Below are 27,420 nucleotides of genomic sequence, written 5' to 3' on the forward strand. Positions count from 1 at the left end.
CGGAGATCCCTCATTCTCATTTCAGATATTGATCGGAGTAATATTTTCTATGTTTTTAGTATCATTTTCCCTACATTTTACTTAGTTATCCCTTTAACAATGTCATTTCTAACTTACTTTGTTGTATTTAGGCAGAAATGAACTTCAAACGCAGGAAATGAGCTAAAAAATGCAGAAATGAGGAAATGGAGTTTTCCTGGTCCAACTAGGAATCCCAGTCAACGCAGGAATCCTGATGAGGCTAGGAAACTTGAAGGCATTAGGAGACCACATGGCTTGAAGATGACGTGGGAGATATTATGGGAGATTAAATCTGATTTTTGCATGGGAAATGATGGAGATAATGTGAAAATCAAGGTGATAATCAAGGAGATTACATTGAGAAAATCTTGGGAGAGTTTCATGGGATTGTGCAACAAGAAAAGACTCAAAACAAGTCCAGATTCATTCCTTAATTCCCTCAAGATATGTTGGCTGAAATTAGAGAATAAAATCTACAATTTTAATGTGAAAATCAAGAGAAAATCAAGGAGAGAACATTAAGGATAAAAACATGGAGAGATTTAAGGGAGAAAAGATCCAAAATGCATCAAGATACATTGTCTAGTTTCATGCCTAGATATTTGGCCGAAAATTAAGAGAAAAATCAGAAAATAATCATGCAAAAATAATCTCCCTAAATCAAGGTGTTAAATTGGAGGCTTCTCATTGGTTGAGTGACATGGCAGAACTCACGTGACATTATTTGATTGGTTAATGCTGTGTGGATCAATCTTGAAGACTTGGAGACTAAGTTTCCATCCTCCTATAAATAGGAGCATCAACAACGACCACTTGACACATTCTCTCATTCAAAATATCATCAAACCCTGAATCAAATACGCAATGCTCCCCTTTTCTCTCTCAAAATTTCATCATCCTCTCTTCAAGTCAAGAAGTCGTGATCAAGCTCCATCAACATCTCCTTGCCGTGGTCCTCATCTTGCCTCCACCACCTTTGAAGCTTTCTTGTGTTCTTGAGATCTTCAAAAGTGTAACCATGTCATTTTCTAGTTTAATTTCGGTTTTCTTTTCTTGTAATTCAAAACAGATTTTTGTTTCGTTATTTTGGATGTTTCGAATTCTTGTTAGATTAAAGTTTGGATGTTAAAGATTGATTTTCAATAACCATGAAGCATGTTTTGTTTTAGGTTTTTCAGATTATAATTTTCAGTTTCATATATGTCATGATTGTTTGTTGATTTTGTGCTTCAATCCCACCTTTTATGTGATTATGTTCTTTGGTGCGCAACTTAGAATTATAAGCATGTAATTGCATCCAAATTAAGATATGCTAGTGTTCTAGATCTTAATTGCTAAGTGGAAAACCTATAATTCGTTAGGTAAATCAACAATGAGCTTTGCATGATAAGATTAGCGTTCTAACTTGTCGTCTTTGCTTAAATCAATCAAACTTCTACATGTTCTTAATGCGTTAATTGTGTTTTGTTGGGGAATTGATCACTCACTAGCTTTGCATGATTAATAGGGTTAATTATGGTGCGTTGATCTAGTTAATCTAATTAAGGGAAGTAATAAGAACTTATGCATGCGTTCATGGTTTGTTCGTGATTGATTTTTTTCTATGATATGTTTGATTCGAAATTATGTTTGATAATCTGCTTAATGTGTTAATGGTTGTTAATTATATCTCTACTTCCTCCATTCATCTACTTCTACTTTGATTCAGATTTGTTTGATGACTTGTATAATATTTAGTAGTTAGATTTAGACACAAACTTTCGAAATCCCCTCTTAATTCTTTGTAATTTTCGTAGATATTGTATTTCTATAATTAATATTCTTTTCTTGACGTATAAATGACAGGAGCACCTTCAATCCCCGAATAGAACGATCCATACTTGCTATATACTAACAACTGTCAACAGGGTTAATTTTGAGAACTCATTTCGAGCTCATCAGATATCTAATCATAAACTACGCAAGTACATTGCATGAGAATTTTTTTATATCTTACATTATTATTTGATCATTACCTAAGGAATTTCCTTTTCCAAACTAAATCCCACTAGTTGGCACTTAGCTTTGTAATTGCCCTTTCTAGGAACCTTTCTTGTTCAAAAATGTTCTTTTCACTTTTGAATTGGGCCTGCAATGTTGACATTGATAAGTACAACAACGTGTCATACATCATTATCTACATCATTATCTAAACCAGATTCTTCAACAAAAAGTTTCTCTCCAGTATCTATTATATGGAGATTGCTTTACAGCCTTGTTTCTGTGACATATAAATCTCCCATTTTGTTGACATCACATAGTAGGGAGACGACTGTTAGTGATCCAAAGATGAGTTGTGCCTAATCGTTCCAGTAGACATTTCTGAGCTTCTTTTCCAATTGTTCAACTTGGGGCTACCCAGAAATGTATTGAAAACTAATGACTTTTGAGTTTGGCAAATTTTGTTTAGCAAGTCAAACCCAAATTGGTCAATATCTAATTCCTAAAGCTCTCTTGCTTGTTGGTTTGTCAAGTTTATCTTAGTTAATCACTGTAAAGGTCAGCTTATTTTTGGATGACTCATAATTTTAAAGAAGAACAAACAAATGGTACTCTTTGAATTTAGGTTTTTAGGGCAAGGAAGTATGTTCATTTGAGTTTAAGACACTTCAACTTGACGTGAAAACTTGTGATGGAGTTGAAGGTTGCCTCTAAGACTAGACATTGATAGTTTCATAAGTTTTTCCTACTGCCTACCTTTTCTTTTGCATTTTAAGTTTCCCTTCCCAATTTTCAATTAAAACATCAAACATAGCAAAACACCTTTATATAGCATGAACGATGAGCCAATCCAAGACAAAACGAAATCCATATCATACCTGTCTGTGTCTGCTTGGATTAGTTATTTGAAGGCTACAGATTTTTGTTTTTTGTTCAGAATTTGAAGGTTTGAGCTATGGAGGGAAAAGTACATAGGTTTCTCCATGGAACACTTGAAGCTACCATCTTCCATGCCACACCTTACATACCACCACCATTCCCCTTCAATGTAAGTACTAATTGATCTATGAATTAGAAATATTGAAGTAAACGATTTTGATCAAACTCGAATATTGCGTAAAAGGATTCAATTTTTGTTCTAATTAACAAAAACTTGTATTTTAATTTGCAGTGTATATTTGGAAATGGGAAGCCAGCGTATGTGACCATCAAGATAGACAACAAGAAAGTAGCAAAAACAACCCAAGAACGCGACCGCGTTTGGAACCAAACCTTTCAAATCCTATGTGCTCATTCATCAGATTCAACCATTACCATTACAATGAAAACAAAATGCACCATCTTGGGGAAATTTCAAATCCATGCTCATCAGATACTAAGTAAAGCAAGCTTTATTAATGGTAATCTCCCTCTCCTAACAGAAAGTGGGAAGCCAAATCCAGAACTTAAGCTCCGGTTCATGTTATGGTTTAAGCCGGCGGAATTTGAACCAAGTTGGGGGAAAATGATTAGCTATGGTGAATTCCAAGGGCTGAGGAATGCAACATTTCCACAGAGATCCAATAGTCATGTCATTCTTTATCAAGATGCTCATCATTGCTCAAGTTTCAAGCCTTCGCCTGAGTTTTGTGGGACTCCAAGAAGACTATGGGAGGATGTATACAAAGCTATTGAGGGTGCAGAACATTTGATTTACATTGCAGGCTGGTCTTTTAATCCAAAAATGGTCCTGGTAATGAATTCGCAACCCTACTATTTCTTAGCTACAAAATAGTCTCATTTATATTGTTTTCGGAACCTAATTTGCATGATCTTAACCAGGTCAGGGATCCTCAAACAGCAATCCCACATGCAAGAGGAGTGAAGCTTGGTGAACTTTTGAAACAGAAAGCTGAGGAAGGCGTGGCGGTGAGAATTATGCTTTGGGATGATGAAACATCTTTACCACTTATCAAGAATGAAGGAATTATGAGAACACATGATGAAGATGCATTTGCCTACTTTTCACACACCCAAGTAGTGTGCAAATTGTGCCCAAGGTTGCACCGTAAGTTCCCCACAATCTTCTCTCACCATCAGAAAACAATAACCGTAGACACTAAATGTTGCATTTGTCCAAGGGAGAGAGAAATTATGAGCTTCATTGGTGGGCTGGATCTATGTGATGGCCGCTATGACACCGAGCAACATTCATTGTTCCACACACTCAACACAGAATCACATTGCTATGATTTCTACCAGACGAACATTGCGGGGTCTAGCCTCCAAAAAGGAGGGCCAAGAACACCATGGCACGATGTTCATGCTTGTATAACCGGGGAGGCTGCTTGGGATGTGCTAACGAATTTCGAGCAACGATGGAGTAAACAATGTGATCCTTCTGTATTGGTTCCTGCTAGCACCTTAACAAGCTTGATTCGGCAGACTTATGCAAGTAAACCCTCTGAACGGGGTTGGAATGTTCAAGTGCTCAGATCAATTGACCACGTTTCGGCATCCCAATTGTTCCGAAACTTGACTGTGGAGCAAAGCATTCACGAGGCTTATGTGAAAGCAATTAGAGGTGCGGATAGGTTTATCTACATTGAGAACCAATATTTCATAGGAGGGTGTCATTTGTGGGCGAGGGACCAACATTGTGGGTGTATAAACTTGATTCCAATTGAGATTGCACTCAAGGTGGCCAATAAGATAAAAGCAAAGGAGCGGTTTGGAGTGTACATAGTAATACCAATGTGGCCAGAAGGTCTACCTGAGAGTGAATCAGTTCAGGATATACTTCATTTGACTAGGGAAACAATGTCAATGATGTACAAGATGATTGGAGAAGCTATAAAAGAAAGTGGGACTCAGCAGCACCCAAGAGACTATTTGAACTTCTATTGCCTTGCCAATAGAGAAGTAGAGACACAAGGAGACTTTGTCCCTCCACATTCTCCTCACAGTGGAACACAATACTGGAATGCACAGAAGCATAGGAGGTTCATGGTGTATGTTCACTCCAAGCTCATGATAGGTATGTGTCTCAACTTTTTTTTTTTTTTGAGAATAGTATGTGTCTCAACTTTAAACTACTCAACATTAGCAAAATTACTTTTATTTTAAATTATAGATCATATGTCTAGTAAAATTGAGTACGTCCCGCTACATAAGACATCGCGTGAGAGATGTAATCACAATATTGTCATCATTACCTCATATGGTAAATGTTACATTGCAATATCTCCTTTTATTTTCCTCCATTAATGTGGTTTCTCTTTGTTTTGGCGTCTTCTCCTTTCAGTGGACGATGCATACCTTATCATAGGATCTGCAAACATAAACCAAAGATCAATGGATGGAAAACGAGACACCGAGATTGCCATCGGATGCTACCAGACAATCAGAGACGATGATCATAACAGCAAGACTTTAAGGATGAGCTCTACAGGGGACATTGGAGCATACCGAATGTCATTATGGTACGAGCACACAGGCCGCGCTGAAGAGTTGTACGAACACCCCGAAAGCTTAGAATGCGTGAAGACGGTGCGTTATATCGGAGACCAGATGTGGAAAACTTACAGCGGTGAAGAAGTGGTCGACATGGAAGGTGTTCACCTTGTGACATACCCTGTGAGTGTAACAGAGGATGGTTTTGTTGAGGAGCTTGTGGAAGGAGGTGGTCTTTTTCCTGATACAAAGAGTTTGGTTAAGGGCAAGAGATCAAAAGTTCTACTGCCAATATTTACTACCTAGTCAGGTACTGTTTACTGACAAAGTACACCGGCTGTACGAAGCTAACGTTTCCGATGCACTCCAAATTTATATTTTGGTCAAATTAGTTGATGTAACAATTAATTCTTTTTTAACCTTGACTTACTTAAGGTAGAAAAACCAACAAGGAGAAATGTGTTCATTTTCATTAACTGTTTGATGTAAATTGTTGTAGAGAATTGTAATTATATGTTTATTATTGATAATAAGAGTCCTTTATATAGGGAGTTACAAAGTACACAAAAAGCAATACAATCCGAATACATTGAATATCTAGAACCTTCTCCTATTACAACTCTAAACCCTAGTTTGTAGAGGCACACATGGTGTCGACATCCTTCAACATAAATGTTATTTTTTGTCTGTTGAAGGAAAACCTAATTTGTGTTTAGCCCAAACTCTAGGTTACTTGACCTAGTGGTAATAGGATTTAATTAGAAGGATCTAGAATCCTAATCAATGTAGAATTACTTTCCTTGTATGATTGAGATTCTATGCATTGTAATCCTCTATATAAAGAGGCCCCTATTATCAATGAGAATACACAGAAAATTTCTCCCAAATTCAGTTTCTCTACAACACGTTATCAGCACGAGCCCTAACTCTGAAACCCTAAATTCGTAGCCTTCAAATCCCAGAAACCTCAGCCGCCAAACTCGAAGATCTCAACCCCAGGAGTCCGAAACCGGCGGCCCCATCCCCAGAACCGGCCGGAAAACCACCAAACCGGCCACCGGAAGAAGCAAAAAGTTCTCCTGTCCGGTTCAAAGCCTTCCTCAACACCTCCTGCAGCCATACTTGACCTCCTGCAGCATCTCCACCACAGAAACCCGGAACCGGAACCAGCCAAAAATCACCCGAACCGGCCACCAGAAAAGGTTAAAACCGAACCGGCAGAGAGAAAAAAAAAAAAAAAAAAAGGGAGAAGACCAAGCCGAGCCACCTAGTCGCCAAGCCATAATCATTCTGCCACGTCAGCACCACGCAGGCATCCAGTCAGCACCAGTCAGCTAGCCACGTCAGCCACCTGTGCCACGTCAGCAGACCGGTCAACCTGAGTCAACGCCGGTAAACCACCGCCGGCCACTTTCCGGCCGACTTCCGGCAACTTTTCCGGCCGACTTCCGGCGACTTTTCCGGCCGACTTCCGGCGACTTTTCCGGCCGACTTCTGGCAACTTTCCATCCAACTTCCGGCGACTTTTCCGGCCATTTTTCAGGCGACTTTCCGGCGACTTCCGGTCAGCTACAATAACTCCGGCAGCTACAGTAATTTTCCAGCGACGACTTTTCCGACCATCTTTTAAGGTATTTTTTTTCTAAAAGTTCCCGTTTTTGAAGTTTTTTTTCAATTTCTTCTTCTTTTCTCAGGGACTTCCAACATCCCTTCTTCTACCCCCCTTTCTTATTCATAGGGGAGACCAATAGCCGAACTGTGGGGGTTCGTGCTCACTCCAAGCTTGGAGCTTGTAGAGTCCTCCAAACTTAGAGTTTGTTGAGAAGAAAACGATCGACCACATACATCGTCGTTTCGATCTAATTCAAAACCCCTCTTGGAACTGGATTTTCTTGGAAGCGACTACGCTCAGAAAAATCCCTAATTTCTTGGAAGCGACTACGCTCAGAAATTATATAGTTTTTCGTGGTAGCCTTCTTCGCTCCGAAACTAACCCTATTTTCTTGTTGTTTTTCAGGATGAGTAACCTGAACAAGTTGAGCTTCACTCCACTTGAGACAACAGGCGCAGGATACCATAAGTGGGTCCGTGATGTGCGCCAGCATCTGAAGGCTGATGGGATCCTGAGTACGATCCAAGAGCCAAGTGAGGACGTGCTTACTCCTCAACAAGCTGCTGCTTTTGAAGCAAATAGATCTACGAGAGAGGCTAATGAAGCAAAAGCCATCATTCTCATGACAAGGCACATGAATGACGCGCTCCAAAATGAGTACCTCAATGAGGAAGACCCAAGAAGGCTATGGGTGGAACTCGAGCAGCGTTTTGGCAACGTCCGTGATTCCCTGCTTCCAGACTTAGAAGTGAAATGGCATAGCCTTCGCTTCTGTGATTTCAAGTCTGTACTTGACTACAATTCGGAAGCACTTCGTATCAAGTCTATGATGGAATTTTGTGGACAAAACATCACTGATACGATGTTGATCGAGAAGACTCTCTCCACCTTCCCCGTCTCTGCGTTGATGATAGCCAAAAACTATCGGATTGATGTCAATGCTAGACGCATCACAAGATTTCATGAGCTCATTGGTGCCATGAATGTAGCTGAAAAGCACGACAACATACTTGTGAAGAACTATAACTGTAGACCCGTGGGAACCAAGTCAATTCCGGAGTCTAATTATAGTCGCGCCCCCAAGGGAGGACGCAAGGAGCGAAACCCTAAGAGTAGGGATAATTCTGGACGTTCTGGTCCATATTCTCGTCCTAAAGAGGAAGGAAATCGCCAAGATAGGCCTACACCGGACCGTGGAGGTAAACGTGTGAAGAGAGAGAGAGGCCAAGCCTCTGGTTATGGTGGTAACGCCACCAAAGGTAATAACCGTCTACCAAACGCCCCCAGAGCGTCTCGATCAAGGGAATCTGACCATAATGATGCTTGTCTTAGATGTGGATTAAATGGACATTGGGCAAAGAAGTGTACTGCATCCCAGAATGTTGCAAACACATACAAGATGTATCGTGAAGCAAGGGAGGCACATTACATGGAACAAGAAGATCAAGATGGAGATCTCGATCTAAGGGTGGAAGACTACAAGGATCAAGAACCAGAAACTGGCGATTTTGATTAAGTCTTTTTATTTTCCAAGAGATGTAGGCAATTGCCATATTACTTTTATAGTAGATGCCAATGATATTAGTCTTTCTTCAAAGTAGGCGTACTTAATGTAAAAGTGATGTCTAGAAAGGTTTTGAGATAAGTGGTCCTTAAGCGAGCTTTGCTCCACCGACATCTCTCTACTTAACTGGTCACTTTTACATTGAACTTACCGAAAGAAGATAGGCAACTACCATTGTTTTGCATTAACTAGTTTATTGGATTAGATTTCCTTTGGTTATGAGAAACGTTGATGTAATTCCGTTTGGCTTATTAATAAAAGTTGAGTTCTTTTCTTTATGACTCCTTTTTAATTACGAGCTTTGTCTTTTAGGAATGGATGAACTTCAATGTCTTGCGGATAGTGCAACTACGCACACCATTCTACGACATAGGCAACTATTCTTAGAGATGTTGCCTACATATTCATCTCTGACTACGATGGCTGGGCCATCAAGTTTAGTTCAAGGACATGGAATGGCCCAATTCCTTTTGCCTAATGGCACCTTGATTAAAGTCACTGAAGCTCTCTACGCTTCTAAGGCAAATCAGACCTTATTGAGTTTTAAAGATATTAGAGCCAACGGATTCCATGCGGAAACGCATAGTGAGAACGGAATAGAATTCCTTTGCATTACCTCTAATCATTGCGGAAGAAAGCGCATCTTAGAGAAGCTTATGTGTCAATCTAGTGGACTTTATGTCACTACAATTCGACCTATTGAATCCAATAATATCTTGGTCGTGATATGATGCTCCGTATATTGGCTTTGGCATGACCGACTAGGACATCCTGGTCGTGATATGATGCTCCGTATACTAAAGACTTCACACGGACATCCATTCTTCAGAGTGAGAAGAAGCAAGAATCGAAAATTGATTCCAGGACTTAGCAAGACTGCAACCATTACAGCATCTGGAACTGCAGCTGTCTTGGGGCGCCACAAGACCGCCCACGTCCCATGTGATGACGCCATTAATGGCTCCAACCATGAGCATGACGCCATGGTTGTTCCTCCTAGTAGCCATGACGTTACACACACCGCTTTCCATGACTCTAACGCCATAATGGGAGATGTAGTCACACACTTTGCTTCTAATAGCGCTACGGACGCTCAGGCCCAACCAAAATCCTCATTGGTTGCTTCTAAGGCCCCTCGCTCTTTCTGCAAAGCCTGTTCCTTCGGGAAATTAGGACCGAGACCGTCCTACGCAAAGGATCCCAAAATACTTATTCCGTTCTTACAAAGAATCCAAGGGGATATGTGTGGACCAATTCAACCATCATGCGGACCTTTTAAATACTTTATGGTATTGGTTGATGCGTCGACACGCTGGTCACATGTCGCGTTACTGTCCACTCGGAATGCTGCTTATGCTAAACTCCTCGCCCAGATTATCCGTCTACGGGCTCATTACCCAGACCACCCTATTAAGTCGATTCGACTTGATAATGCTGGGGAGTTTACATCGAAAACATTCGATGACTATTGCATGTCACTGGGGATTGATGTAGAGCATCCAGTTCCCCATGTTCATACCCAAAATGGTCTCGCAGAAGCCGCTATCAAACGACTACAGATGATAGCACGGACATTGGTTATGCGCACCAATCTCCCTGTTTCTGCTTGGGGATATGCAATATTGCATGCAGCGACGCTAATTCGTCTACGACCCACTGCCACTCAATCTTACTCTGCGTTACAGCTAGTGACTGGGTACGAGCCTGATATCTCGCACTTACTCATTTTTGGGTGTGCCATTTATGTGCCTATTACGCCGCCACAGCGTCCACAATGACGAATGGGCATTTATGTTGGATATGAATCTCCAACGATCGTCCGCTACCTTGAACCCTTGACAGGCGATATCTTTACCGCTAGATTTGCGGATTGTCACTTTGATGAGACAGTCTTCCCGTCGTTAGGGGGAGATAAGAACACAGATGTTCAACAGGAACGACAGGAATTGTCGTGGTTTGTCCCCACTATGTCTCATCTCGATCCCCGTACCGCACAGTCCGAACTTGAAGTGCGAAGAATAATCGAGCTCCAGAACGTAGCAGACACAATGCCTGATGCGTTTTCTGATGTTGCCAAAGTGACGAGATCACACATACCTGCTGCAAACGTGCCTGCAAGGATCGATGTCTCAAATACTGGACATCACGCCACTCCTGTCACACCAGGAGATGGCGCCATTGCCCAACATGGAAATGATGTGGCATCTATGGCCGCAGGTCCCGCAAGAAAGAGCAGTAGACCAATTGGTTCGAAGGATACTCGCCCTAGAAAGAAAGCGAATGAGGCACAAACAAATCCTTTGATCATCGATACTCAAAATCCGTCCCATGAGAATGTTTCGGATTATGGTTATGTCCATGAGACATCATTGGGGGACGCCTCAATGTCAGAACCTATCCCTAAGAACGTAGAGATCTCTGTTAATTACACTAGTGTACATGGAAAGTGGGAAAGAAACTCCATCATCATAGATGATGTATTCGCGTATTTAGTGGCGCGTGAGATTATTGAGACCGATGACATCGAACCATGCTTCGTTATGAATGCCAACGTAGAGCCAATTGGCCAAAGTGGAAAGATGCGATCCAGGCAGAACTTGATTCTCTAGCGAAAAGAAAGGTATTCGGACCAGTTGTGCCAATACCACCCAACACCAAACCAGTTGGCCATAAATGGGTATTCGTTAGAAAGCGTAATGAGAAAAACGAGATTGTAAGGTACAAAGCTCGCCTTGTGGCACAAGGTTTCTCACAACGCCCTGGAATCGACTACGAGGAGACCTATTCTCCCGTAATGGACGTCATTACGTTTCGCTACCTTGTCAGTTTGGTAGTTTCCGAAAAACTGAATATGCAGCTTATGGATGTGGTTACTGCGTATCTATATGGGGATCTAGATACAGAGATATACATGAAGATTCCAGACGGAATTCAATTACCCAAATCAAGTGGCTCTAAACCACGGAGCGCGTTTGCGATTAGATTGAGACGCTCACTATATGGATTGAAACAATCCGGACGGATGTGGTATAACCGTCTAAGTGACTACTTGATTGGAAAGGGATATGTCAACAATGAACTATGCCCATGTGTGTTCATAAAAAGGACAAGTTCCGGATTTGCAATAGTAGCGGTTTATGTTGATGACATGAACATAATTGGCACCCTTAAAGAGTTAAGGGAAACCGCTGAACACTTGAAATCCGAGTTTGAGATGAAAGATCTTGGGAAAACACGGTTTTGCCTCGGTTTGGAACTAGAGCACCGTAGAGATGGTATCCTGGTTCATCAATCAGCTTATACCCAAAAGATGCTTAGGCGTTTCAACACTGATAAGATTAAGCCTTCAAGCACCCCAATGGTCGTCCGTAGTCTTGATCCAAAGAAGGATCAATTTCGTCCAAAAGATGACGATGAAGATGTGCTAGAGGCGGAAGTGCCCTACCTAAGTGCAATAGGCGCATTATTGTACTTGGCACAATGCACAAGACCGGATATCTCATTCGCAGTGAACTTGCTAGCTAGATACAGCTCTGCGCCAACACGACGTCATTGGACTGGTGTTAAAGATATCTTTCGATACCTAAGTGGTACGATCGATATGGGCTTGTTCTATCCCTATAGAGAAATGATGGATTCGGACCCATCAAGTGCCAGGAACGCCACACACGGTGGACCGCGTTCCCTATCCCCAACCCAAAACAATATAAGTGTTTTGGAAGGTTTTGCTGATGCTGGGTACCTCTCTGACCCACACAAAGGTCGCTCCCAAACTGGTTATGTTTTCACCATGGGAAATACCGCAATATCTTGGAGGTCTACAAAGCAGACCTTAGTCGCTACTTCTTCGAATCATGCAGAGATTATTGCTCTTCACGAAGCAGTCCGTGAATGTATATGGCTTCGATCCATAGTTACGCATGTTCGAAGCAATTGTGGTTTGAAGTCTACCACAGATGAGCCAACGAGCATTTATGAGGATAATGCTGCTTGCATTGAACAAATGAAGCAAGGCTACATCAAAGGCAACAACACCAAGCATATATCGCCAAAATTCTTCTACAATCAGCAACAACAGAAGCTCCTCAAGATCAAGGTGAACCAGGTTCGATCTGAGGACAATGTGGCAGACTTGTTTACTAAGTCATTGCCCAAATCCACGTTCGAGAAACATGTGGCAAGAATTGGCTTGCGGAAATTATATGAACTCCCATGATCGTAGTCATCAGGGGGAGGTGCAGACATCAGGGGGAGATGTCTACATGTTCGTCTCGAATCATGAAGGGTGTGTTGTGCTCTTTTTCCCCTTCGACCGAGGTTATTTTTGTCCCACTGGGTTTTTGTTACTCGGCAAGGTTTTTAACGAGGCAACGAGAGAAGCACCGCATTTGGGCAACACAAGGGGGAGTGTTGAAGGAAAACCTAATTTGTGTTTAGCCCAAACTCTAGGTTACTTGACCTAGTGGTAATAGGATTTAATTAGAAGGATCTAGAATCCTAATCAATGTAGAATTACTTTCCTTGTATGATTGAGATTCTATGCATTGTAATCCTCTATATAAAGAGGCCCCTATTATCAATGAGAATACACAGAAAATTTCTCCCAAATTCAGTTTCTCTACAACATTGTCTTGTTTTTTATTTTTTGAATTTTTTTTTTCGGGTGAAAATGTAAATGCAATTCTATATAATACTTCTTTTATTTCCAAACAGGTCCTTCGAGTTTCGTTGGTTTCTTTGATTAGTTTGTTTTACTCCACTTGAAGTATCACATTCTACAGTGCATATATAGTAAGGGAGGATATTGGAAAATATCGGTACTCATAGTTTTAGTAATAGAAACTTAAATTTTTTTTATCTCTACACAGTATGCATCGTTAGAAAGATTTTCAAATTGTCATTTGAACCTCCTACCATATTTTTAACCATCCAACTTCCAATTTCGCCCCTATAATTATTTTCTCTCACCTTCCTTTTTTAACTTCACACATCTTCTCTACCTCTTCTTTCATGTCGATCTCTCATCTCCACAAAAAGCTTCAAATCTTCGAATCATTATAACCATTAGCATGCACTCATAACTAGATGAGCATCAATCGCCTGGCAATTAAAGTCACCTCCATAAATCTTACTATCTATTCATTTATTAAGACAAGTATTGAAGATCTACACTAAAGAGAAAACCTTTATCATAAGTTTGATGACTGCATTTCATCAATTAATATTAATTTAAGAAATTGAGATTCAATAAATCATTTATGTATTGATGGAGATCTATAAGATGCAATTCATCTCTCTCAATGACGACAATGAGAATGAGTCTTCGAAGATGTAAATGCTCAATAAGGGTGGATATATATGATATTGCAAACTCGCACAGGAAGAGTGGAGAAACTAGAAAGAACCCTTTAAAAAAAAAAACAAATTTATAGGAGGGGTAAAATAAGATTTTAAAATTAATGTTTAAAAATAAGAGGAGGTCTAATTGCCAATGTTAGATGTATGAAGAGAAGCACTCAATTATTAAAGAAAAGAGAAGTAGTATGATATATATACAACCAAGAGGTGTGTGTATATTGAGAAGGTGTTTCAGATTAATTATTGTATATGCTGATTTTGAACTCAATGCAAAATATATATGTTGGCAATTATACATAATTTTTGGTGAAGAGATATGATATCATTTCAAAAGGCATGACTACTCCTATATATAGGGGATAGTTCTCTGTAGATTTGCATATCAAGCAACCTTGTTTTCTCTCTTCTCTACTTCTTTCTTTCAAGCCATTCAATCAATCTTCCTCCCTCTTACACAAATAAAATCTAGAAATTATAAAACTACAGATATAGTTTCTAACAACCTTGAGCCTCTTGAAAACCTTTGATCGAGTGTTGGGTTGATCTTCTCAAGAGCGCGCAAGACGCCGATCAACAATAGCAGAATTCATAGGTTTCATTGTATCCTAAAGGCTTATTTGATCCAACTCCTTTGCACACTTAATAGTGGGGCAAATAAATTCTTAAGGAAAGCATTGCTACAATGTGCCTTAGAAGCATAAACTCTCTCATAATCCATATATCACAAATTTTGTTCTAATATGCATTCAGATTTAAGCTAAGCTTGAGTTGGTCTCCCGAGTTAATATGTTAGGTAAAGACTAATTAATAGAAGATTGAGAATGAAAAAAGCCAATCTAAAGTATCTATGTGAGAAAAGCCTTTTCTAATTTTCTCTCTCTTATCCTTATCTTAAATATCGTTGCTCACCAAAGTATCTAACATTCTATTCATGTAGAATAACTGCTTCAAAGAGAGAAAACAGGAGCAAACCGTAGAAACCCTAGGTTTTTCCCCACACTTTCTCAGCACCCTCGCCGCCCAACGATGGTCAACGACGTTTCTGCTGCTCTTGCTATCTCCGATAAGGGTTGGGTGTCATTTGGGGAGGTCGAAAAATCGGCCATATCATCCCACCACTATGATGATGGTAGTCTTTTGGGTATGAAGAGGGTTGATCCAAAGGCTTTCATGGGAACCATATCCACTGTATGGGGTCTCAAACAACGCTTGTCTATCAAGGAGCATGCCAACCACTTTGTCTTGCGTTTTACTATGATGGAAGAGAAAAACAAGATCATCTCCGGCGGCCCATGGTTTTTTGGCAAAGTGATGTTTGCTATGTCAGACTATGATGGGTTGGAGGATGCTATCCAGGTTCCTATTCTTTCGTTCCCTACCTGGGTGGAGATTCTTGGACTTCCGCTGGCCTTAATAACTGAGAAGGCGATGGCTATGGTGGGTGCGACGCTGGGAAAAATTATGTAGCTTGATAAGATGGGAATCGGACGTGGGACGAAAGCTCGGGTCCGGATCACACATATGCTCGCTAATCCCATCAAGCAAGCCTACCCTCCGCTGGTCTTCGACTTTGATGAAAGGGTTTCGGCAACGCTCAGGTTCAAATATGAACGTGTGGTGGGTTTCTGTACGGTTTGTGGTTTGTTAGAACACCCAAAAGAGGGTTGTGCTGGGCCTCCGGATTTCTCTGCTGCGGTAGCTTTCATGGATGGTTAGGCTAACCCTAACCCTAGCCCTTTGACTCCAGGGATCTCTCTTTTGTATCATGGTGCGGGTCCGAGTCTTGTTTTTGGTGTGGGGAGTAGCTCGGGTGTGGGACAAGTACCTTTCATGCTTAAGCCATCCTCTCTGCTGGGTTCTCTCACTAGTTTCCATGCTAAGGCATTGTGCGCTAGGTCGAGCGTCCTATAGGGGCAGCGGCGAAGGGAGTGACTATTGGCTCACAACTCCTGGAGTCTAACATTATGGAAGTGAAGCGTTTTGCGTCTATGGCTATGGTGACTTACAGTAAGCGGACCAAACAACTAGCTCCTACTATGGCTCCTGTTGCACTGGACTTTGAGCCGCTCTTAGATCTTCCCCAAAAGGAAGGAACTTTGTTGGTGTCGCCTTCGAAGAAGAGGAAGGTAGGCTGGCTGGCTGGGAGTTGTAACAAAACCCGTTTAGAAGACGTGAAACCTTGGAAGATGATCAAAGCTAGCTTGGGGTCTGATAAACCACCACGAAAGAAGAGGGTGCCCAAACCTTTGGGGGGTGAGGTGAAGCGAGCTTTGGAGCTGGTCGATGATGACCTCCCAGTTGAGGAGATTATAGATACCGAAGGAAAGGATGGACAACAAGAGGCTATGTTAAATGCTGGGGTGGAGATGGGTTCTTCCCCCGACTAAGTTTTCTACTTTCTTCATGTAGAATAATGTAGGATGCATTGTCTTTGGATTGCAACTCTATTAGTTTGGTTACTTTATTTGTGCTTATTCTTAAAGTGACATTCATCTAGGCTAGTCTAGTCTTGGCAATGATTCAATATTGACGTAGCCCTCCTGGAGTGGGTTATTATGTAATGTCGCTTACCGTTTCATTAGAATGGATTGATGCCCTCCCTCTCAAAAAAAAAATATATATATATATATATATATATATATGTTGTAGAGGAACTGAATTTGAGAGGAATTTTCTGTGTATTCTCATTGATAATAGGGGCCTCTTTATATAGAGGATTACAATGCATAGAATCTCAATCATACAAGGAAAGTAATTCTACATTGATTAGGATTCTAGATCCTTCTAATTAAATCCTATTACCACTAGGTCAAATAACTTAGAGTTTGGGCTAGCTTGGGGTCTGATAAACCACCACGAAAGAAGAGGGTGCCCAAACCTTTGGGGGGTGAGGTGAAGCGAGCTTTGGAGCTGGTCGATGATGACCTCGATCCCAGTTGAGGAGATTATGGATACCGAAGGAAAGGATGGACATCAAGAGGCTGTGTTAAATGCTGGGGTGGAGATGGGGTCTTCCCCCAACTAAGTTTTCTACTTTCTTCTTGTAGAATAATGTAGGGTGCATTGTCTTTGGATTGCAACTCTATTGGTTTGGTTACTTTATTTGTGCTTATTCTTAAAGTGACATTCATCTAGGCTAGTCTAGGCAATGATTCAATATTGACGTAGCTCTCCTGGAGTGGATCATTGTGTAATGTTGCTTACCGTTTCATTATAATGGATTGACACCCTCCCTCTAAAAAATATATATATATATATATATTTTGTTGCTCACAATTATTGATTACAGGACGAATTATTCAATTATAATTACGTCCCTTAGTGTAATCATTCAAATGCGTCATCGAGCATTATATGATCCCATACAATAATTCTGCCTAGCTAGGATAAGGATAATGATATGTGGGCCGTTCATGTTCATTACCTAGCTACCATAATACCATGGCTACATATATTTCATACTCAAGTTCAAATTAGGTAAATTAGGAACCAACAAATCAAATGAATCCTTCTTTAGTTAATCAGTACAACCTCAATGTTTCTTTCTCTCTATAAAGTACAAACTAGGTTTATAGGCAGGCGCCAATGCATGCCCTCCCTCCTTCCTCCAGTATAGTACGTCGATCTGGTCTATCTTCCAACTCTCCCTTTCCCTGTGTGGAGTAAAATCCATTTGAGTCGGAGAGCAGATTGATTCTCCTGAAAAAGCTAATGACGACGACGAACACAGAGAGGCAGAGAGCTCTTCTTCTCCGCGATGTTCTGTTGCGCAGGGACATGGATGCCAGCCTCACCTTTCTACAGGTAACGTCTCATATTTGTTCTCAATTTTCGGATCGAATTACCAAAATGAAAATGTTGTTTTTTGCAAACCGAAGAATTCGAGCACGAGCTCGCTCCGAATCCGCGAGAAGCTGTGTGCGTTGTGCGTACCAGTGGTTGGTCTCATTCAGGCTTTCATCTTCAGCTTAGTTGGGTGCTTCGATCACCACCTTCCACGTCATCAACACCGAGCCGCTTTCACCCACGACGACGTCGTTCGCCTCGCTGCCACCTCCCCATGTCTGTCTCCTTGATTTGGAATTTTTGTTTGTTTGAAATGTAATTAACTGTTTGTTAGCAATTTAGCATTGATGGAATTGATAGTGTTTCTCTCGATCAGTTGGTGTAAATGAGGTGGAAGCATTGCGTGAATTGTTCAACAAGTTGAGCAGTTCGATTCTAGATGATGGCTTAATTCACAAGGTTAGTCCAATTATGTGTGTTTATATATATCAACTATTCGTTTATTCATTCTTCATATATCTACCTTAGTTTCTAAATTTTCAGGAGGATCTTAGATTGGCTCTGTTCAAAACTCAATCAGGCGAAAATCTTTTTCTTGATAGGGTGAGTTCATTCACATAATTTGTGCTTAGTTCTATGTTGAATCATTAATTTATCGTGTGTTTTTCTATTTGACATTCTAGCTCATCCTGATTGCTTATTGCTTCAAGGGATTTAGGATTGCCAATGTGAGAATGTCAACAGATCTGATTATGGGTAGTTCAAGTTGTAGTCTTTATAACACAACCTTCTCTTTGATGCTCCTATTTAATTTGTTTGTCTCAACTTGAGAGTGCGGCAATGTGTTTTCGTTCAGACAACTTGTGTATAATTCTAAATTGAGTTAGGTAAAGTAAAGAGTTTTATGCGATATTCTTGGTCCTTGATTGCTTGATGTGATCTAGGATTGCCAATGGGAGTATGTGACAAATTTCTTTCTGGCATACCCTTCTTTTTGTGCTACTTGTTTTACTCAAATGTATGTGTTGAAGCTGTAATGCATTTTGGAGATATTTTATTTTCTTGATTGCTTGTTGAGATTTAGGATTGCCAGAGTAAGTACATGAACAAATCTCTTTCTGTGTACTTCAAAGTTATAGCCTTTGTATCAAAGTTATAGCCGGTCTTTTTAACTTTCTTTCTCAAATTCTTTTTACCTATGTTTTGAAGCTTTAATGGAATTTGGAGATATTCTAGTTTGCTGCTTGCTACATAGGATTTAGGATTGATGATGTAGTATGTACACAAATCCTCTTTGTGGGTTCTTAAAGTTATAGCCTTCATTTTTTCCATTAAAAAAAAAAAACAAAGTTATATATAGCCTTTATTCAACAGCCTTCTCTTTGTTGCTGGTTTTCTGTTTTACTTTAATTTCATGGGATTTGGAAATATTCAGTAGGTGTAATGCCAGATTCATCTGCTCAATATGTGCTACATGGGTGACCATGGAACATGGATGTGACCCAAGACATAATTTGTTTCTTTTCAATGTTCTATGACACAATGGGGGTGTAGGTATTTGATGTTTTTGACGAAAAGAAAGATGGCGTCATTGAATTTGAGGAGTTTATCCATGCATTAAGTGTATTTCATCCCTGCACTCCTATTGAACAGAAGATTGACTGTAAGTACTCAAGAAGCCAATTTCAGTTAGCTTAACTTTATGTTGGAAGCATTTCGTGTAAAAAGACATTTCTGGGTTTCATGCAGTTGCATTCAGGTTGTATGATTTGAGACAGACTGGATATATTGAGTGGGAAGAAGTAAGTATATCCTTGAGATCGATAATTCTGATTGTGAACAAGTTCTTGCCTGGATTCTTAAATAAACAAAAAGGACTTGAGAAGGTGGTGATGATAATTTTGAATATTCTTCCTTGTATCTGTTTTTGCTTGCAGGTTAGGAAAATGGTAGTCGCCACTTTGTTGGAATCCGGCATACAGGTGCCGGATGAAACTCTTGAAACAATTGTGGATAAGGCAAGACTCATGAGCGTTCAATCTTTTGTATTTGTTCTATTTTTCTTTATGTGTGCTTGCCAAACTTCTCCTGAAATTTTATACTCTGAAAGAAGGCATGTTTCCATTCTTCAGACATTTGAAGACGCTGATGCCGATAAGGATGGCAAAATTAGCAATGATGAATGGAAGGCTTTTGTATTTCGGCAGCCTACACTCGTAAAGAACATGACACTTCCATATTTAAAGTACCTTACTTGATCACTGTGATCTGCACTTATACTATGTTTATTATTGCTTCCAATCTATTTCTTTCAGTAATTGACTGGCAATTAACTCCAAGGGTATCTGTTCCAGGGACATCACCACAGTCTTCCCAAGTTTTATTTTCAACACTGAAGTCGAGGACTGAAATGCTGGCAAGTTAAGCCATGCCTATGATTTCATCCTGGATGCTGAAATCAGATGTTGTGTTGCAGTGTAGGATTCTTTATGAGACTGAGCTACCAAGAGAGCTGTGTTGTTCTAATTTGTACAGCATTGAAGGTTTCCCAGTACAACTGGCACAGGCAATTTTGAGATTGAGCAAGTGAAAATCAGTTGCAACCTAAGCAACTGGAAAAATACAGCATCCCTACTCCAGAGTGTTTCAGTTTTTGGCCTGATTTTTTTAATGATCGATCAACCTCTATTTCTGCAGATTGATCAAAATCAGTTTAAATTCTTTGACCAGTGTATTTCAGTTCCAAAAGCTGGATCTGATCAACTGGTTGATTGTACACTACTGTCAATTTTGAATGCCATCTTGCACATATAATCTGTTCGAGCATTTATGAATAAGGTGACTGAATGAGAAACAATTGTAAGACTATTGAAAGGGATTGTGAAGAACCCATTCATTTTATTGTTTTTTTTTTTAGCGACATAAAATGGTACTTGAATAGTGCACCACCGGTCTCCGTGACAGCAATTTTCTTTTTTAATCACTGATTCTGTACATGCCCTTTTAACTCTCAAATGAACTATTGTTGTAATATCAGAATATGCACCCAAAACAGAAAAAAAAAAAAGAAAAAAAAAAGGCATATATATGCAATTTACCATCCTAACATTTACCTTGCATACGTTTCTGGAGTTCGAGTAGAGTAATTGGCAATACATACGTACACTTACTAGAGGAAAGGACTAGCTTTGGGCAAGTTTTATTAATGGTAATCTCCCTCTCCTAATAGAAAGTGGGAAGCCAAATCCAGAACTTGAGCTCCGGTTCATGTTATGGTTTAAGCCGGCAGAATTTGAACCAACTTGGGGCAAAATGATTAGTTATGGTGAATACGAAGAGCTGAGGAATGCAACATTTCCACAGAGATCTAATAGTCATGTCACTCTTTATCAAGATGCTCATTGCTCAAGTTTCAAGCCTTCGCCTGAGTTTTGTGGGGCTCCAAGAAGACTGTGGGAGGATGTGGAAGACTTACAGCGGTGAACAAGTGGTCGACATGCAGAAATATGTTCATTTTCATTAATAGTTTGATGTAAATGTGATTCTTTTTTTTTTTTTTTCCGGAGATAAATGTACATGTGTAATTCTAGTATTTCTTTTATTTCCAACAGATCCTTTGAGTTTCATTCATTTCTTCGATTAGTGTAATTGTTTTACTCCACTTGAAGTAGGTAAACGTGCTACATTCTACACTACACATATAGACCACGTTTGGTACACATGCCAAGATTGGATTGGTTAACCTATCTTAATAGGATTGGATTGCAACAGGTTAAGATAACTAATCCTAATTTTATTGGTTGTTTGATACAAGATTGGGTAACAAACTGGATATTTGGTAAACTCAATTTAAAAATAAATAACAATAAAAAAAATTAGATAGATCTGAAATTTAACAGTAGATGAAATTCAGTGGATTGATCTCCATGAAGCTTCAAGACCCATCATCGCCGATCATCGCCTCAGACCTCAATGCTGTTACTCGGCCTCGGACTCACCGCTAGCCATCCTATTCATAGTCGGTGCTTATCCATCGTTGGCCATCTCCATTCATCTTCAAGTCCAAGAACTTGAAGATATATCTACCCATCAGGCACGACCCATTAGATAGAAGCTTCGACGGAATTAGAGCTCTAAAATCCACGTACAGTGGTAAATCCCAACTCATGAGCATTTGAGCAGCACAAATTCGATAATTCTGATGATCGGAATAATTTGCATAATGGCGGTGGAATATTTAGGAGACTGGGTAAATTGGTGGAGAACTGCAAAAATAGAAGAAGAAGACGATGGAGGAAGATCGTGAGAGGTTGCAATGAGAATTGGAGGGGAAGGCAGAGGTTGAGTTTTATCGTGGTGAAAGCTGGAGATGTAGATTTGGAGGCTTTCTGGTTTGATAAATTATATCTCACCTCTCTAACAAGATTAGTTATCCATATTTGATAAGATTTAAAAAATGTGTCTGTTAGTTATCTGGATTGCCAAACATAATTGCTTACCAGATTAGATTTAAATTTTCCTATCCAACCTCCTTATCCAATGAAACAAACGCGGCCATAGTACGAGATGAGTCAGATGACAGTGAAAAATGATTGGGACTTAAAAATTTAATAATCGAAACTTACAAGATTTTATCTCTACACAATATGCGTAATTCAGATTTAAACTAATTAGTCAACCATGCACGATAATGGAAGACTAACTGAGAGTGAAAAATGCCAATCTAAAGTATCTAGAGCCTTTTCTAATTTTTTCTCTCTCTTATCCTTATCTTAAAATGTTGCTCACAGTTATGGATCATAGGACAAAATATTCAATTATAGTTACGTTCCTTAGTCTAATTATTCAAATGCGTACTAGGGCATTTTATGGTCCCATACAATAATTGTGCCTAGGATAATGACTTGTGGGTCGTTCAGTGGCCACATATATTCATACCTAAGTTATTATTAGGTAATTAGGAACCCACAGAATTGCTTCTCCTAGTTAATCAGTACAAATTGACCTATGTTTCTTTCTCTATAAAGTATAAACTAAGTTTATACTTCAAAGTACATATCTGTGATTTGAATCTCTTTCCGTGATCATCTTAATTCGTCGAAATTCCACACTAAACAGTAAAGCTCAAATTACTGTATATTCTTTAATTTATTTAAATACAAACTTTTTTTTATATACTGACAGTATAAATAATACATAACTTATTAGATAATTTCAACCCTTAATATTTATATTAAATTTAAAAAAAAATCAAAATATATATTTAATGTTATCCGACCCTCGTTCTTGTCACTATAACACTATTGATTGTCTGAGTCATTTATGTAATATAAAACATTAACAATAAATAATTCCCTCCTTTTTTCTCCTTCAGTAGTCTGGTCTTTCTTCCAGCTCTCCCTTTCCTCTCTGGAGTAAAATCCATTAGAGCTTCGATTGATTCTCCGGAAAAAGCTAATGACGACGACGAACACAGAGAGGCAGAGAGCTCTTCTTCTCCGCGATGTTCTGTTGCGCAGGGACATGGACGCCAGGCTCAGCTTTCTGGTAACTCATCACTCCCATATTTGATTTCAATTATCGGATCGAATTACAATCCTGAAAATATGTTGTTGGTTTCGCAAATGCAAGGATTCGAGCACGAGCTCGCTCCAAATCGGCGAGAAGCTGTGTGCGTTGTGCATACCAGTGGTTGGTCTGATCGAGGCTTTCATCTTCAGCTTAGCCGGCTGCTTCGAACAACACCGTCCACGTCGTCACCACCGAGCCGCTTTCACCCACGACGACGTCGTTCGCCTCGCTGCCACCTCCCCATGTTTGTCTCATTCATTTGTTTGTTTGAAATGTAATTAATTAATTAATTAATTGTTTATATATTAGCATTGATGGAATTTTGATAATGTTTGTTAGTTAGTGTAAATGACGTGGAAGCATTGCGTGAATTGTTCAACAAGTTGAGCAGTTCGATTCTAGATGATGGCTTAATTCACAAGGTTAGTCCAATTATGTGTGTTCATATCAACTATTGTTTATCATTATAATTTGGTTATTCATTCTTCACTTATCTACCTTAATTGGTTTGTAATTTTCAGGAGGAGCTTCAGTTGGCTCTGTTCAAAACTCAAGCAGGCGAAAATATTTTTCTTGATAGGGTGAGTTCATTCACATAATTTACGCTTAGTTCTGTGTTGAATCATTTATTTTATCGTGTACTTTTGTATTTGACATTCTAGCTCATCTTGATTGCTTCAAGGGATTTAGAATTTCCAATGTGAGAATCTCAACAAATCTGTTTATGGGTAGTTCAAGTTGTAGTCTTTATAACACAACCTTCTCTTTGATGCTCCTATATATTTAATTTGTTTGTCTCAACTTGACAGTGCAAACAATCTGTTTTCCTTCAGACAACTAGTGTCTGATTCTAAATTGAATTAGGTAAAGTAAAACTCTTTATGTGATATTCTTGGTCCTTGATTGCTTGATGTGATTTAGGACTGCCATTCGGAGTATGTCACAAATTTCTTTCTGGCATACCCTTCTTTTTGTTGCTAGTTGTTTTCCTCAAATTTACGTGTTGAAGCCGTAATGGATTTTGGAGATAGTTTATTTTCTTGATTGCTTGATGAGATTTAGGATTGCCAGAGTGAGTACATGAACAAATCTCTTTCTGGGTACTTCAAAGTTATAACCTTTGTACCATAGCCTTCCTTTTCGTTGCTGGTATTTTTACCTTCCTTTCTCAAATTTATGTTTTGAAGCTTTAATGGAATTTGGAGATGTTCTAGTTTGCTGATTGCTTCATAGGGTTTAGGATTGCTGATGTAGTATGTACACAAATCCTCTTTGTGGGTTCTTAAAGTTATAGCCTTTATGCAACAGCCTTCTCTTTGTTTCTGGTTTTCTGTTTTACTTTAATTTTATGGGCTTTGGAAATATTCGATAGCTGTAATGCCAGATTCATGTGACTAAACGCCACCTATATTTCAGCTCAATATGTGCTACATGGATGTGACCCAAGACATAATTTGTTTCTTTTCAATGTTCTATGACACAATGGGGGGTGTAGGTATTTGATGTTTTTGACGAAAAGAAAAATGGAGTCATTGAATTTGAGGAGTTTATCCATGCATTAAGTGTATTTCATCCCTGCACTCCTCTTGAACAGAAGATTGACTGTAAGTACTCAAGAAGCCAACTTCAGTTAGCTTAACTTTATGTTCAAAGCATTTCGTGTTAAAAGACATTCCTGGGTTTCATGCAGTTGCATTCAGGTTGTATGATTTGAGACAGACTGGATATATTGAGCGGGAAGAAGTAAGTATATCCTATCCTTGTTATATTTCAGATTGTGAACAAGTTCTTGCCTGGATTCGTAATAAACAAAAAGGACTTAAGAAGGTGGTGTTGATACGTTTTGTAGATGGGACTGTTTGATTTCATTCATTTCATCATTTTGCTCACTATTAATTTATAAATTGTATTTCTTCTTCCTTGTATATGTTTTTGCTTGCAGGTTAGGCAAATGGTAGTCGCCACTTTGTTGGAATCCGGCATACAGGTGCCAGATGAAACTCTAGAAACAATTGTGGATAAGGCAAGGCTCATGAGTGTTCAATCTTTTTTATTTTTTCAGTTTTTCTTTCTGTGTGCTTGCCAAACTTCCCCTGAAATTTTATACTCTGAAAGGCATCTTTCTTTTCTTCAGACATTTGAAGATGCTGATGCTGATAAGGATGGCAAAATTAGCAACGATGAATGGAAGGCTTTTGTATTTCAGCGGCCTACACTCGTAAAGAACATGACACTTCCATATTTAAAGTACCTTACTTGATCATTGTCATTTGCACTCATACTATGTTTATTATTGCTTCCAATCTGTTTCATTCAGTAATTGACTGGCAATTAACTCCAACGGTATCTGTTCCAGGAACATCACCACAGTCTTCCCAAGTTTTATTTTCAACACTGAAGTCGAGGACTGAAATGCTGGCAAGTTAAGCCATGCCTATGATTTCATCCTGGATGCTGAAATCAGATGCTGTGTTGGAGTGTAGGATTCTTCATGAGACTGAGCTACCAAGAGAGCTGTGTTGTTCTGATTTGTACAGCATTGAAGGTTCCCCAGTACAACTGGCACAGGCAATTTTGAGATTGAGCTAGTGAAAACCAGCCGCAACCTTAGCAACTGGAAAAATACAGCATCCCTACTCCAGAGTGTTTCAGTTTTTGGCCTGATTCTTTTAATGATCGATCAACCTCTATTTCTGCTGATCGATCAAAATCAGCTCAAATTCTTTTAATGATCGGTCAACCTCTATTTCAGTTCCAAAATCTCGATCTGATCAACTGGTTGATTGTACGCTACTGTCAATTTTGAATGCTATCTTGCACATATAATCTGTTCGAGTAATTTGTAAGACTATCGAAAGGGATAGCGAAGAACCCGTTCATTTTATTATTTGTTTAGCAACATAAAAGGTTCTACCAACGTCTCCTTGACTAATCACCGATTCTGTACATGCCCTTTTAACTCTCAAATTAACTACGGTTGTAATATCAGAATATACACCTAAAAAACAAAAAAGAGGCATATATATGCAATTTACCATCCTAAAATTTATCTTGCATACGTATCTGGAGTGGAGTAAAGTAATTGGCAATGCACACACTCACTAGAGGAAATGACAAGCTTTGGGGTGCATCCTTGACTGGATTATTTGACATGCTAAAAGTCATGTAGGTTCCAAGGAGACTGCCAGAATCACCAATTTTAACAAATCTGTATTCATCAATCACCTAGTTTAGTAGTTAATGTTGGATAGACCACCTTTGCTCTGGTTTCAAACAATCTCACACAGTAGTTGATAAACTCTCTGTAAATGTATGCATGCCAGGGACATCACCCGTCTTCCCAAGTTTTATCTAAAACACTGAAGTTGACGACTGTAGATGTTGTCAATTTAAGCTATGCCTATGGTAGTATCTTGCAAACAAGCTGTGCTTTTTTATGATTTGTAGAGCCTTAAAATTCCCCAGTACAACTGGCACAAGCAATTTTTTTTTTTTTGAAACGTGGCACAGGCATATTTGAGATTGAGCAAATTATAGAAAGTGGATACATACCACGGTCCCTTCTGTTTCTGCATCACTGATTCAATGAGTCCTAAACTTCATTGTTGCAGTAAGATGCACCCAAAAAAAAAATGGACTATGCAATCTCCTATTCAACAAGGAAGCTCTTCTCAGAAAGAGAAAAAAAAGAAGCAAGGAAGTGAATGTAAAAGGAAGTTGAAATCCGTACAAGCTGCAATTGGAGACAAGTTCCAGCACTTTGTTCACTGAAAATGGCCAGTTCTTTTATACAGGCTTTACCATCCTAACATTTACATTGCATATGCATCTGGAATCAAGCAAAGAATAGACAGCCACTAGAGGAAGTGACAAACTGCAGAGTCATCTTTGAGTACTAGATTATTTAACCTGCGAGAAGTGAGATCTAGAAGTCATGATTTACATCCCAGGTAATCTACACCATAATTCCTGGACTCCACTACCAATTCCATGAATCCTCTTTCATCAATCACCAAGTTGATCAAGTTATGTTACAAAAACCATACACTACTCGATACAAAATTCCAAGCATCGGATCAGACCTTTTCTAATTAGC

The 27,420-nt window shown here is 39.4% G+C and overlaps 2 protein-coding genes across 6 annotated transcripts; both read left to right on the forward strand.

The window, feature by feature from the left end:
* The first annotated feature begins 2,698 nt into the window (after positions 1-2,698).
* On the forward strand, positions 2,699-5,997 carry LOC112189772 (phospholipase D alpha 4). The gene is made up of 4 exons (XM_024329123.2): positions 2,699-3,049; positions 3,173-3,733; positions 3,823-5,017; positions 5,285-5,997. Exons 1-4 carry the CDS (start codon positions 2,957-2,959, stop codon positions 5,737-5,739), a joined length of 2,304 nt encoding a protein of 767 aa, XP_024184891.1. The 5' UTR covers positions 2,699-2,956; the 3' UTR covers positions 5,740-5,997.
* Positions 5,998-17,409: 11,412 nt separating this feature from the next.
* Positions 17,410-26,211, forward strand: LOC112187322 (calcineurin B-like protein 10). 5 transcript variants are annotated; one of them, XM_040514921.1, is made up of 9 exons: positions 17,410-17,771; positions 17,846-18,029; positions 18,130-18,212; positions 18,297-18,356; positions 19,308-19,416; positions 19,503-19,555; positions 19,691-19,771; positions 19,886-20,016; positions 20,108-20,680. In XM_040514921.1, the coding sequence occupies exons 1-8, from the start codon at positions 17,679-17,681 to the stop codon at positions 20,009-20,011; spliced, it is 789 nt and encodes a 262-aa protein (XP_040370855.1). In that variant the 5' UTR covers positions 17,410-17,678; the 3' UTR covers positions 20,012-20,016; positions 20,108-20,680. The 5 variants fall into 5 exon arrangements, with proteins under 5 accessions (XP_040370855.1, XP_024181842.1, XP_040370854.1 ...); XM_024326074.2 differs by having other exon boundaries at positions 17,413-17,771; positions 19,886-19,998; XM_040514920.1 differs by lacking the exons at positions 17,846-18,029; positions 18,130-18,212; positions 18,297-18,356; ... (3 more) ...; positions 19,886-20,016; positions 20,108-20,680 and adding exons at positions 23,260-23,300; positions 23,385-23,568; positions 23,664-23,746; ... (3 more) ...; positions 25,267-25,571; positions 25,681-26,211 and having other exon boundaries at positions 17,433-17,715.
* Positions 26,212-27,420: the final 1,209 nt, after the last annotated feature.

The sequence above is a fragment of the Rosa chinensis genome, chromosome 2 (assembly GCF_002994745.2).
Source record: "Rosa chinensis cultivar Old Blush chromosome 2, RchiOBHm-V2, whole genome shotgun sequence".
Classification (NCBI taxonomy): domain Eukaryota; kingdom Viridiplantae; phylum Streptophyta; class Magnoliopsida; order Rosales; family Rosaceae; genus Rosa; species Rosa chinensis.

Excerpts from the sequence above, each read along its gene's own strand:
- LOC112189772 (XM_024329123.2), top strand. The coding sequence starts at position 2,957 with ATGGAGGGAAAAGTACATAGGTTTCTCCATGGAACACTTGAAGCTACC. Across the intron at positions 3,050-3,172 it reads CACCACCATTCCCCTTCAAT|TGTATATTTGGAAATGGGAA; the intron begins GTAAGTACTAAT and ends TTTAATTTGCAG. Across the intron at positions 5,018-5,284 it reads TCACTCCAAGCTCATGATAG|TGGACGATGCATACCTTATC; the intron begins GTATGTGTCTCA and ends TTCTCCTTTCAG.
- LOC112187322 (XM_024326071.2), top strand. The coding sequence starts at position 23,211 with ATGACGACGACGAACACAGAGAGGCAGAGAGCTCTTCTTCTCCGCGAT. Across the intron at positions 23,747-23,845 it reads ATGATGGCTTAATTCACAAG|GAGGAGCTTCAGTTGGCTCT; the intron begins GTTAGTCCAATT and ends TGTAATTTTCAG. Across the intron at positions 25,068-25,266 it reads GATATATTGAGCGGGAAGAA|GTTAGGCAAATGGTAGTCGC; the intron begins GTAAGTATATCC and ends TTTTGCTTGCAG.